Source organism: Rousettus aegyptiacus, unplaced genomic scaffold (assembly GCF_014176215.1).
Source record: "Rousettus aegyptiacus isolate mRouAeg1 unplaced genomic scaffold, mRouAeg1.p scaffold_m13_p_19, whole genome shotgun sequence".
Classification (NCBI taxonomy): domain Eukaryota; kingdom Metazoa; phylum Chordata; class Mammalia; order Chiroptera; family Pteropodidae; genus Rousettus; species Rousettus aegyptiacus.
In genome coordinates this window covers 589,552-601,840 of record NW_023416294.1, presented here as the reverse complement: position 1 = coordinate 601,840, position 12,289 = coordinate 589,552, and the positions used below count along the sequence as shown (strand labels likewise).

Sequence of the window (12,289 nt, the reverse complement as noted above, 5' to 3'; positions counted from 1 at the left end):
CAGAAATTAATAAACAAACTGCCCCCCCCCAACCCCAATTTGAAAAGAAACATACCACATGCTTAGCCCCGATCTATAGGGATCTCTGAGTTTCCCTTCTTCATTCGCCAGGATCCTTTCCCACTCCTACGTCACAAGTTCCAGTACCCTGACCCTCTGGGAAACCCCAGGGCAGCACACTGGCACCTACAGCTCTTCCTTCCCGCCCAGTTACTTAATAAATTCCCTAATGAAGCTTACCATGTGCTGGCTGCCATTCTAAGCATTTAACACTCACAGAAACTCTGATCGGTTTGGCTACTGCTCCTCTTCTACCAACAGAAAAAATTAAGGCAGACGAGACTAAACTAGCTGTTCAATAGTTCACTGTCCTACAACTAGAAGAGCTCACACACGCCAAGGCAGCATGGGTTCAGAGTTTAGTGTTCGTGAGCACTCTGTCTGGCCACTTCTTCCCTCCTGAAAAGGTGTGTGTTCCCTCAAAGACGGGTCCAGAGTTTAATTCCTGCCCCTGTCCCCTGGCATCCCAGCACAAAACCTGGCACGCAGGGCTAGGCCATTAAATAAACCACTGAACCAACCAACCAGAAATGGGACCTGAAAAAATTAGTCAGGAGGCAGGGTGATGCTCCAAGGTACCTGGAAACCGCTAAGGAAGTCCTCAACGAGGGCCCCAGTATAGGCGCTGACGGGCACATAGCTGTTGAGCTCAGCAAGGCGGGGCTGTGATACCTCGGCCCGGTTTTTACCGACGTCCTCCTCCCGCAGGTAGAACTACAAGAGGGCAGAGGCGGGACAGAGGTGAAGTGGACGCAGAGCCCAGTGGGGCTGGTGCTCCATGCAGGGGGAGAGAGTCACAAAGAGGTACCTGGGAGGAGAGGTCAGACCACTCGGCAGTGCCCCGGTCGTGCAGGGTGACAGCTTTGACCCCAGCAAGGATGATATTCTTGGCGATCTCCACACCCAGGCCCCGGAGGCCTGACACCAGCACACTGGATGTCTGGAGGTGCTTCATTGCCTCATGGCCCAGCACATACCTGACACGTTACAGGAGACGCTGAGTCAAGGTTCAGCCCAACCAATCCTATGCCCTGTCCCACCTCCCACCCAAGGCTCAGGCACACTTACAGCTGACGGGAGTACAGACCCTCGTCTATGTCTGCTTCACTGCCCCTTTTTGGCATTCCCTAAGAATGGAGAGAAAAACAAAGAGTTTCAGGGGGACAGCGGGAATGGAGCTTAGACAGGTGACCGAGACAGTTTCCCGCCCTCTACCCTACCACCCCCACTGAGTCTCCAGAGACAAGACATTCACACTGGTTGGTCCTGAAGGCACTCTGAACATCACAGAATAGGCAGAGGCACAAGGAGAACTCGGTTTTGAATCCGGCCCAAACACACACAGTTTCTTGGATGGTGGCAAGCAGGCCATCTGAAGAGTCAGCAGCGGTACAGATGTGGTGGGCTTTTCTTTTGGTTAGTGGCAGCTCTGGGGGTAAGAAAAACTTAAGAACTAGTAGCACCATTTCAAAGGGAAGAAAGGAAAAGAAAATGTGCTTGGCACCAGGGCTGCTCTGAGGGGGTGGAATCGGGAGGCTGAGCTCAGGCAGTTCAGGCCTAAAGGCCGACTGTGAAGACAGCGGCTAAATGCGGAAGTCAGGCTGGGTCTCTGACCAACAACACTGGCTGGGGCCCACAGAGGCCCAGCAGCACAAACTGAGGGCTTTCTGAACTGAAGATGATGGCGACTCTGAAAGGCTCCGAGGGCAGGCTACGAAGAATGGTACAGAGAGGGATTTTGCCAGAAGCTGGAAAGCCAGTTGGCATTTGAATGCAGACACAGAGACCCAGGGTGAGGCTGAGAAGGAGAGTCTCTGGTATGGGTGTTCAGGACCAAAATATGAGAGGGTGTACAAGGGCAGATGCTGGTGGGAGAGGCTGCGGGGCTGGGGAAAGATGTGTGAGGTGGGAATCCCTGTCCAAACAATTCCTGCCGGGTACCTGGCCCCACGGTAGGTTCAGAGGGAAGAAAACCGGGGGTACCGTGACAATGAACCCTGGCACCATGACAAAGAGAGGACTCTCCAAAAGCAACTCTGGCAGCAGGTCGCTAGGACATGCTGGACCTACAGCGGAAGACGGTAAGGTGGACACACAAGGTGGGACACAAATGCTTCCTCTAACGACGTCTCCGAGGTCACCTAGAAACGAAGACGTGGTGAAGAGCAGGTGCTGAAGGCCTTACCTCAAGGCCAAGGGAGGGGCGGATGTCTGAACAGAGATGCCCAGTGCGGGGATCCCCCTGACAGAAGAGGCTACAGGCCCAAGGGGGTGTGAGCTAGGGGCCGCTGACAGAGAGCCAGGCCCAGGCCTTCGATCACGGGGTCCGGTCCCCTCTAGCAGCGTTGAAAGGTGACCGTGGGAGCAGATGGGCGGGAGGAGAGTGATGTCAGGAGAATGCTGAAGGCAGCTCTCGGTTAGGGGAAGCAAAGGCCAAAGGCACCCTCCCAGGGCTCTGGCCTACCTTGCAAGCTGTGAGGACAAGGACCGGGGGCCGGCAGACGATTGCCGCGCACACTGACCGGGAACCTGGAGACACAGGACGCCAGGTCACCGAGGGACGAGCTTCCTGGCTGGGGGCGTCGGCCCGGAGACGCTAACGGCGGCGGGCTGAGGCGTCCTGGAGCCCAGGGTCAGGGCTCTGAACCCTCCAGGAGCGGCAAGTTGGGCCCGGCCCAAACAGCCGCCCCTGCGCCGCGGCGGCAGCCCGTCGGGGCCCTCCGGAAACCCCTGCCGGGCGCGGCGCCGGAAAGGCCGGCTGGCACCGAGGCCGCTTCCCGGGGCCCGTCGGCCGCCCACCGCTCAACGAGCGGAAAGCAGCGCGGACGCCGCCCCCTCAACTGCGCCGTCCACGCCGACCGGCTCCCGGAGCGCGGACGCCGCCACCGCCCTCCCGCCGCCCGGCGGCCCCGGCTTCCGACGCCTGCTCTACCTCAACCGCAGGAACACGACGGCGGCCGCGGAGCCCGAGGCCCAAAGCACACGCCTGCGCCCGTTCGCCCGTTCGCCCGTTCGCCCGCGCCCACCAGGGAGGCACGTACGACGTCTGCAGCCCCGTGGGGCTCGTCACGTTTGCGGCGCGCGGGGCGGGGCGGGGCGGGGCCGGCGCCCCGCGCGCAGCCGGAAGTGAAGGGCGTCTGACGCGCTCCGCGCACCTGCAGCCGGCGGGAGCGATAACGCTGAGCGGCCGGCCGCTCAGGCAGGCGGTGGGCGTAGACGTCCAGCCTTTTGGTCCGAGCTGTGCGGACGCGCCAGGGCGCCAGGGAGCTCAGGAGTCCGGGATGGAAAAGACTGGCCTCAGAGGCGGATGGAGCCACAGGCAGGGGGAACTGCTCATCATTCCTTAGCAGCGCTTGGTTACACGGGCTGTGAAATTTCCACTCTGCCGCCAGGGCTGCCTGATTGCCATTCCACACTCCTGACCTTGCTGCTTCACGGCGGCTTCCTCTACACCCCTGGGAGGGCAGCTTCCATCTCATAACTCGTTTCAGTATGAGTTATGAAATCTGGAATCCTAGTTACACGGAAGATAAAATTAAAAGTCCGCGCTGCGTAAAAAGTTTAGCACACTACCTTGGGCGCAGTTTAAACAGCACGCGTTAAATGCAGGTACTTACTAATTTAAATTGATAGGTTGGTATGTATTTTTATATTACTATAAAATCAATTAGGGGTGAGGACATGACTCACGCACTTGAGAAAAATCCCTTTGGGGCTGTTATTTCTAAAGGAGGCCTTGAAACACCAGAGGGACACTGCGAAGCAGAATGCCGTTCCATCAATGCCCGTAAAACAGGAAAGACACCACCAGCAGGTCGCCAGAGGCAGCACCACATAACACAGCTTTAGGTACACTGTAATCCCCCGATGCATTTCTGTTTAATAATGGTAAAAAGTCACATCAACTGCGTGCTCCCACATGGCACACCCTGTGTCTTTTACATTATTGCCATCGACATCCTCAGAAAAGCATTTTCTGGAATTCGCCAGAGAAATCACTTGGTCTCAGGCTTTTCTCGGTGGAAAGTTTGATTACAAACTCAGTCCCTGTATTGGTAATGGGCCTATTCTGATTTTCTACTGTTTTCACGTTAGTTTCTGTCACTTGTGTTTTCCTACTCATTTGACTGTTTCACCTAGGGTATGAAGTCTACTGGCATGTAGCTATTCATAGTACTCCCTTAAAATCCTTATTTCCCTGAGGGTGGGAGTAGTGTCATCTCATTCTTCCAGGCTTTAGTAGTGGAGCCTTCTCTCCTTTTCCCTTGATCAGTCTAGCTAACGGTTGGCAATTTTGTTAATCTTTTCAAAAAACCAAGTTTTGGTTTTTGTTGATTTTCTCTACTCTTTTTCTGTCCTGTTTCATTTATTCCCACACTAATCTTTATTATTTTCCTCTTTCTCTTTGCTTTGGTCTTAAATTTGTTTTCCAGTTTCTCAAGATGAAAGATTAGCCTTGTGGATTTGAAGTCTTACCTCCTTTGTAGGTAGGCATCCACAGCTATACATTTCTCTCTGGGTACTGTCAGTCACGCTTACTGTCCTTAAAATGGTTCCACAACTCTTGGCGAAAGATATGTAATCAAATCAATTTTACTGTGGGCTAATTGATGTAAACAACGGTCACGTTCCTATGGTGTCTCATTACAGCTCATCAGTGTCAAAATAGAACGACATTATTTGAGGGCTGGCTATGCTGCTTTTGCTGTACCACCACCACCTCCCCAAACCCCAAACACATACACTGTCTTGGTACATTGTATTTTCATTCCCTTGAAAGTATTTTCTAATTTCTTCCTCTTTAACCCCTTGGTTATTTGGGAATGCGTTAGTTTTCATATATTTACGGATTTCCAAGATTTCTTTCCATTATGGATTTCTAGCCTCACTCCCTTGTGGTCACAGAACATCTCATTAAAATTACGGAAACCTGTTTAAAGGCCTAATACCTGGTCTATCCTTGAGTGTGTCCCTCGTTTGCTTGAGAGGGATGTCTCTTCTGCTCTTGATGGTTGCAGTGTTCTGCACATATCTGTTAGATCAAATTGGTTTATGGTGTTATTCAGGAATTGTAGTTCCTCGGGGGCCTTCTGTTCTCCCACTCATTATTGGATATATTGTTGAACTATCTATTCCTCATTTTCTTTTTTTTTTTCTTTTTCTTTTTTTTTTTTGATTCGAGTATATGGAACTCTGTTAGGTGATCATGTTTGTAATTCTTAGGTCTTTTAACTAGTTGAGCCCTTTATCAATATGTAATGTCCTTCTTTATCTCTGTAAATTTTTTTTTGACTTAAAAATTTTTTTTTTCGCCTGCAATTAGTATAGTCATTGTAGAAATCTTTTGGTTACTATTTGCATGAGGGTGCGAAACATAAAACTTCTCTTTACTTAAAATCTATTTCTGTGCCTCTGACAGTTGTCTCTTTAGATAGCATGTAGTGGGTCATGTTGTTGGTTTTTTTTTGTTTTTGTTTTAAAAGAAACTGCTCTGCCCGTCTTTGTCTTCTAGTTAAAAGTCTACCATTTAAATTACGTTATTTCTTTTGTTATGTAGTGTAGTCATTTTCTCAGTGGTTCTCTGTATTACAGCAGACATTTTAACGTGTAACAATCTAGTTCAGCCTGATACCAACTTAATTTCAATGGTATATAAAACTTTGCTTCTATATATTTTCTCCCCACTTTTTTTGCGATGGTAATAGCGCACATTCCATCTTCATACACTGCGTTCCTACTAAAAGTTTTACAATTATTTCTCTATGCAGTTGTCTTTCAATTCAGATACTGGACGTGGGGAAAAGTTACCTCGTTAGTTTCCTATTGTTGCGGCAACACATTTCCAGAAGTGCAATGCCTGAAACAAGATGAATTTTTCTCTCACAGTTCTGCGTGTCAGAAAGTTCAAAATCCATTTTACTGGGCTGAAGTCAAGGTGTTGCAAGATTTGGCAGGAGTGGCTCCATCTAGAGAATCTGCTGGTTTAAAATATCCCATTGGCCTTTGCTGCTTAGGTGCTGTATGCCTTGGCTAGTGGCCCCTTCCTCTGTTTTCAAAGACATCATTCTCTGCTTCTGTTAACACACTAACTTTCTCCTCTGACTCTGACTCTTCTTACATATCAGACCCACCCAGGTGATTCCAGATCATTCCCTCACCTCAAAGGTCTGAATTTAATCCTCTCTCCTCTGGCTCTACACTTAAGCATTACATTACTGCTGACTGCATTCCCCATCCCCGTGACCATCTGTCAACTACTAATCTGTAGTTCTTTAACCCTGCACCTAAGTCAGTTGGCTAACTTGCAAGGCAAAGGCCGCTCAGCCCAAGCTGTGAGTCTTATTCACCTACCTGGCATCATCAGGTAGGTAAGGTCCATCAACAGAATCATTGTAGTCTGGGATAATTTATCTTAGTTGGCACTGCCTATCACTTGAGATGTTAATTTATAGATCACTGTAATCTGAAATATCCTATCCTGAGGTTGTGCTCCTCTTCTGACTTCATGATTGGGCCCACATTTTTGCTGGGAGAGAGGTATTGGGTGCCTTCGCCATAGAAAGGGAAGGCATCAGACAAACATAAGTGTTGCTTTAAAGTTAAATTTCTCATTTCTTGCCCTGTTGCCATCAAGATTTGTCCCCCCAATCGTTAAGATGGAAGAGGGTCCATCTATGGAGACCAATGGCTCAGTGTTTAATGAAAAAGGGAAAAATTAAGCAACATTTTATCCCTGTTCTTCGAAGATACCCGAGGAGGTTTGTCCACTTATAGATTGATTGCATATCTCTCGGCTAACGTGCTTGGGCCACTCCTAAGAGCTGCCACTTATTAGTATGCTGAAAGTCTCATTTTCAAAATCAAATTGTCACAAAGTCAGGATGACACTACCATTTCTTTTCTGATATGGACCCTGAGTCTGACTGCAACACCCTAGAACAGGGGGCTACTACCCCCAGCAGCGGCTATTCTGGACAACCAGGAGTTCAGCACATAAAACACCCAAAGTAAAAGAAAGAGAAAAGAGAAAAAAAGTTACTGACAGACTGCCCCCACCAAAAAAAAAAAAAAAAAGAAAAAAAAAAGAAAAAAGAAAAAGAAAAAGAAAAAGAAAAGAAAAGAAAAGAAAAAAGTAAAAAATAAAAAATAGGGGTGGAGGGAAGCTGGAGGAAAGGACTAATTATGCTTTAGAGCCTCCCAGAGAAAATCTGCTGCCTAAAGGCACTGAGTCTTTCCCTTTTCCTCTATTTTCCTCCAACAATCAGAGACAGAAACTAAAAAGCTCTGTTTCAGACAGCTAAAAGCTGAAAACAGAAAACTAAAGGGTGGGGGAAGGTAGAACCCCTACCCATAGAGAGAGAAAATAAGGGGTAATTAATTGTGTGTGGGTATGTATATGATATATATGTAAAATGGAAAAATTAAAGGTATGTATATGTGAATAAATTAAAGGCCCACAATATAAACCCCCAAATTTATATACCAAAGTATATACACTAACAATTTATATAACAAATATATAACAAAGTTTATAAACTAATTATACAACAAAAAATAAACAGGGCACTCATAGGCTTTATGACTCTACAACCTAGATCCAAATTGACTTTAGCATTTGCTAAAATGAACCAATTAACAGAACTTCATGGACAATCATGGCGCTCAAATTGTAGTTATACCTCGGGATCTCCTAATTAAAACACTGTACCCCCTATAATCTTAGGAAAATAACTAAATATAAGATAGTGAAAATAAACGTATACCTGAATTTTGTATAGTCATGGTACGCGTTGCCCTGAAATATCCCATATGGGGCACGGACACTCTAACGCAACAAATAGTAAATTAGATTTAAAGGAAGCCTTTGGCATTTACAAATTGACTTGATAAAATGGGACAACATAGACACCTGTCAAAACAGTTAATATGGCTCTGTGTAAGTTAAAACAGGAGCTTCAAGGATTTTAACTCATTTAAAACCAAATTAGTAAGGAAATAATTATCCCCACTGCTCTCCTTTAAGAGCCCACATTTGCCTGTTCTGAAACATCAAAAATATAAATGGTATCTCATGATGGATTACCTCAACCTTAATGCTGTGGGCCCATCCTTTAATGGTCCAAAAGACCTCATAGACACAGCTCATGGTTGCCAGAGGGGAGATGGGGGGATGGGCGAAAAACGGAAGGGGAAAAAGATGTACAAACTGCCCATTAAAAATAAGCCACAGGGATGTCACGTACAGGATAGGGAATACTGTCTTTAATACTGTAATAAACTTGTACATGTCAGATGGATACTAGACTTACTGAAAGATCTATAAAGGGTAAAATCACTGTTGTACACTTAAACATAATGTAATATTATACATAAACTGTAATTTAAAATAAATTTTAAAAGCTGACTACCCAGTCAACAACCAGTAAATATTTTGCTCTTGTAAATGGGTTAGTACATTCTTTTCGGTACCTATTTCAACAGTCTTTCAGCCAGTCTGCCTTCACCTCTGAAAGGACACATACACCTTTTTCTTGGCTACACATAGTTTACCTTAATAACCTTGCCATCACACAAAATCTCTGCAGATAACATCTCTACATCCACCTTTCAGTGGGAGCAGTTATGACATTACATTGACAACATCCTCGTCTAAGAAGAGTCATTTGACACTCATCATTGACACAGAAGTCCAACATCACTTAGTCCTTTTGGAACTCTAACGGCAACATACTTTGCATCCACAAATTTTATTTAATCTCTTTTTAAGCTGCTACTTACAAACTGGCTCACTTTACATGGGGTTCTAACGACAAATGCCTCTAAAATCTAACCAAATTAAGATCAACAGGCATTCCCATTACTGCTCTTGGAGACTGCTTCACTAAAGACTTTAGCAACCTCCTTTCATGCCTACTGGAGTCTCTGTACCAACTCTGATGGCCATAAGTAGCCTAAGGACTTCCGATATGAGTAGCTGTCTCTCTTACCCCACCGTATACAATATCAAAATAGTAACAGCTGCCCATATCCTGTGCTGCGAGTCTGTGATCCTTCAGAGCCGTATGCTTTGGGTCTTGGAAACAGTACCTCACAATGTTGGCTCTTGAGGCCTCAGTATTATAGGCTAGAACCCTGAGCCCTCTGGCATGTTCTCTCTCTATGAGAGGGTAGACTTCCTGTCCCAGTCCCTTACAGTTGTCCCTCCTCCAGGCACGTTGGCTACTTAAGGAGAACAATGAGATTAGTGAAATGAATAGTAATGGCTGTTTGCGAATGGCACTGCTAGTCATTCTGTGTCATGGAGCTTGGTGAAATGTTACTGTTTTCCATTCCTTTGCCAGACTGTCTCGAATGAAGAATGGAACCCAAGAAACAACATTCCTGGCCAAACTTTAGGCAGTCGACTTAACTCTGGATACCTTGGCCAACGAGTAGCCAGATTTCACATTTATTATAAACCATTCAGCCATTGCCTAAGCATTGTCACCATTAGGGCAAAGTGGTAGGAATTTCTTAGCTCTCAGATACCCAAAATATAAGTCAAAAAAGCATACATGCTTCTACACACGCTAAATCACAAAGGCAAGTCCTTGCCAGGACATTTGGTATTCCTTTCAGAGTTACAGACACTACTGATTATAAGCATTTCACTGCTCAAAATACACAGTGCTGGGCCCTTGGAAAAAGCACTCAAAATAGAACTTTCATGTCCTTGATAAGACACAGGTAAGCTAGTTAAATGAGAGATGTAAGTGGTCTCCTCAAACAACTCCTTTTCAAATGAACCTCTAAATGAGCCTCTATCGTCCCCAGGCCTTAACCTATCTTTCCAATTTTTTAACTTTGCCCTAGAGTTGGAGGCCAGATTTAGGGTGTATACCATCCGGGGACACATTAACCATAGACTGTCCAGACTGCTGCTCATCTGATAGTAGACTCATCTAAACTTCCACCAAAAGCAAAAACCCGTCAAGTGGAACTGCTCACCATTCTGATGACTACTGGTCTGGGTATCTTCACTGGTTTAGACCATAGGCTCATACCCCTCCAAGTAAGCCTTGCTTTCAACCCGACCTTACAAATGCTAAGACCCACATCAACCTGAGTGGTTATCCACTTGGAAAGGATACCTGAGTCCTACATTGCAGACAACAGCACCCCAGCTTAAGACTGCACCACCTAAGCTGGCATTGCCTCAAAGGCCAGTCAGAAATTCACTCAGTCTCTAAAAGCTTTGCCCTGGTGATGCCCGTGGCTTGTCTACCCTATAAACAAATTAAACATAGGACATTAATTGGTTTTCTTCCTTTGATGTTAGTGGTGCTATTATGTGTTCTGAGCTCTCATCTCTCTAACCTGTGATCCTGGTATGTTCTTTACTCTCTGCTAAAACATATCCCCCTACACTTACCTCATTAATACAAGCTCAGATGTGGCTGAAACAAGTTTGTTAGAAATAACAAATGCTTTCATTGCTCTTACCACTTAAGAAATCCAAGGGTTTTAGAAGCTCTATGCCAGAAGCAGCTTAAAAACCAAATGTATACTTCTTATTATGAATCACCACATCACACTCCTACACTTGGAAACTGTCATAAACTTTTCTTTTGATGACAATGACTTTCTGTGCCATCACTGACTCAAACATTAAATCTGGGTACATTGTAAAGACTTCTACTCCTCAATTCCCTAGTTAGCTACTCTGAACATTTCCTATGAGGCCTTCTCTTAGAACTTTATGCATATGTAAACATACAAAGAATATTAGCATAAATAGTAAATCTGCCATCTAATTATTTTCAACATTACGTTAGAGATATCCTTCCACCTCAATTACAGATAGCTCTATGTATCCTTAATGCTTACACTGTATCAAACACTTTCCAGTGAAAGGGAAAGGGGTGGAGATACAGCACCTTTAAACGTCATCTGTTATTACGTGTCCCACATAATGTTAGGAGCAGTTGTCTTAACTCATCTGGCTATGTTTCTCATCTGCAAAATGAGACAATGACAGCCCTAACAACTTCATGAGGTAGTTGTAATGATTACTACACAGAATGAGAATGAACAATGGTACTTTTAAAACTGAAAAGTGCTGTTGAAATGTATGAGATTGTTCCTCAAAGGAAGAAGGGACAGTATTCCCACCACTGATTGCTTCTCTTGCCCTCCTTACCCAAAATGAACTGTTCGTCTTTGCCCAATAGTTAAGAACATTTGTTGAGTTCTTACTTTACCAGGAATTCTAAAATATATTTACTCAACCTCTTCAACCACTCGCAATAGTCTCATTTCACTGATGAGGCAACTGAGGCTGACACAACTAGGAAACCTCAGAGAATTACTTCTGAATGGCACCAACTTTTGTGCTACTCATTTTGGAGTCTTTTTCCCCACCATGATTCAAATATATGGCCTGTAACTTGAAATTTCAGGCAGTGGGAAGTGTGCAATAGAGAAAGAGAAAAAATAAAAATAAAAATAAATAGTAGAAATGAAAGAGTAAAAAACCAAAAATTAGCCAATGGAAAAAAACCCCTGAGTTGCATAGGTAGTCACACTGTGGTTTTCTCTGAATTCCTTCGTGGCTTTCCACTGTCTACTAAGTGAAAACCAATCTCCTCGGCCTGGTGTTCCAGACCTTCATTAATCTCATTTAATAGGCTTTGCAGGGCTTTCTCGTTATACTACAGGAACTTTTCCCTAAAGCCGTCTTTCACACCATTTCATACCCATCTAGGAGACTGTTATAAGTTGAATTGTGTCCCCTTAAAAAAATGTGTTGAAATCCTAACCAGAATGACTTTTTTTTGGGAAATCGGGTCCTTGAAGATGTAACTAGTATGGTCATACTGGAAAAGGGGTGGGCTCCTAAATGAAATGCCTGCATCTTTATAAGATAACCATATAAAGACAAACATGATGACAAAGGTAGAAATTGGAGTTCTGAAGCTACAAGCCAAGAAATGTCAAAGATTTCCAGCAGACCACCAGAAGCCAGGAAGAGGCAAGGAAAGGTTCCTCTTCGGGTTTCAGAGAGGGTACGGCCCTGCCGTCCTGATTTTTTAAGCCTTCAAAACTGTGAGGCAATACATTTCTGTTGTTTTAAGCCCATGTACATATGCATAAACATATAGACACAAACATATTCTTAAATGGTTCAACTATATAATGTCTATAGATTAACTTTAGATCCAGGAATACAAATATGTTGAAAATCAAATAA

The 12,289-nt window shown here is 45.0% G+C and overlaps 1 protein-coding gene across 7 annotated transcripts in view; it reads right to left on the bottom strand.

Annotated features, from left to right (window-relative positions):
- LOC107504733 (ubiquitin-like modifier-activating enzyme 1) overlaps positions 1 to 3,494 on the bottom strand; it is a 40,971-nt gene extending 37,477 nt beyond the window's left edge. The window contains exons 1-7 of one of the 7 annotated variants that reach the window (XM_036235661.1): positions 2,993 to 3,119; positions 2,525 to 2,589; positions 2,131 to 2,201; positions 1,316 to 1,489; positions 1,129 to 1,187; positions 869 to 1,037; positions 640 to 774 (exon numbers count right to left, since the gene is read on the bottom strand). In XM_036235661.1, the coding sequence (XP_036091554.1) occupies positions 640 to 774; positions 869 to 1,037; positions 1,129 to 1,187; positions 1,316 to 1,432 (480 nt within the window). In that variant the 5' untranslated portion in view covers positions 1,433 to 1,489; positions 2,131 to 2,201; positions 2,525 to 2,589; positions 2,993 to 3,119. Of the gene's footprint in view, positions 1 to 639; positions 775 to 868; positions 1,038 to 1,128; positions 1,188 to 1,315; positions 2,759 to 2,992; positions 3,120 to 3,215 lie in introns of those variants that run through there. The other 6 variants (XM_036235659.1, XM_036235662.1, XM_036235660.1 and 3 more) reach the window with 6 other exon arrangements.
- Between the last annotated feature and the right edge of the window lie 8,795 nt (positions 3,495 to 12,289).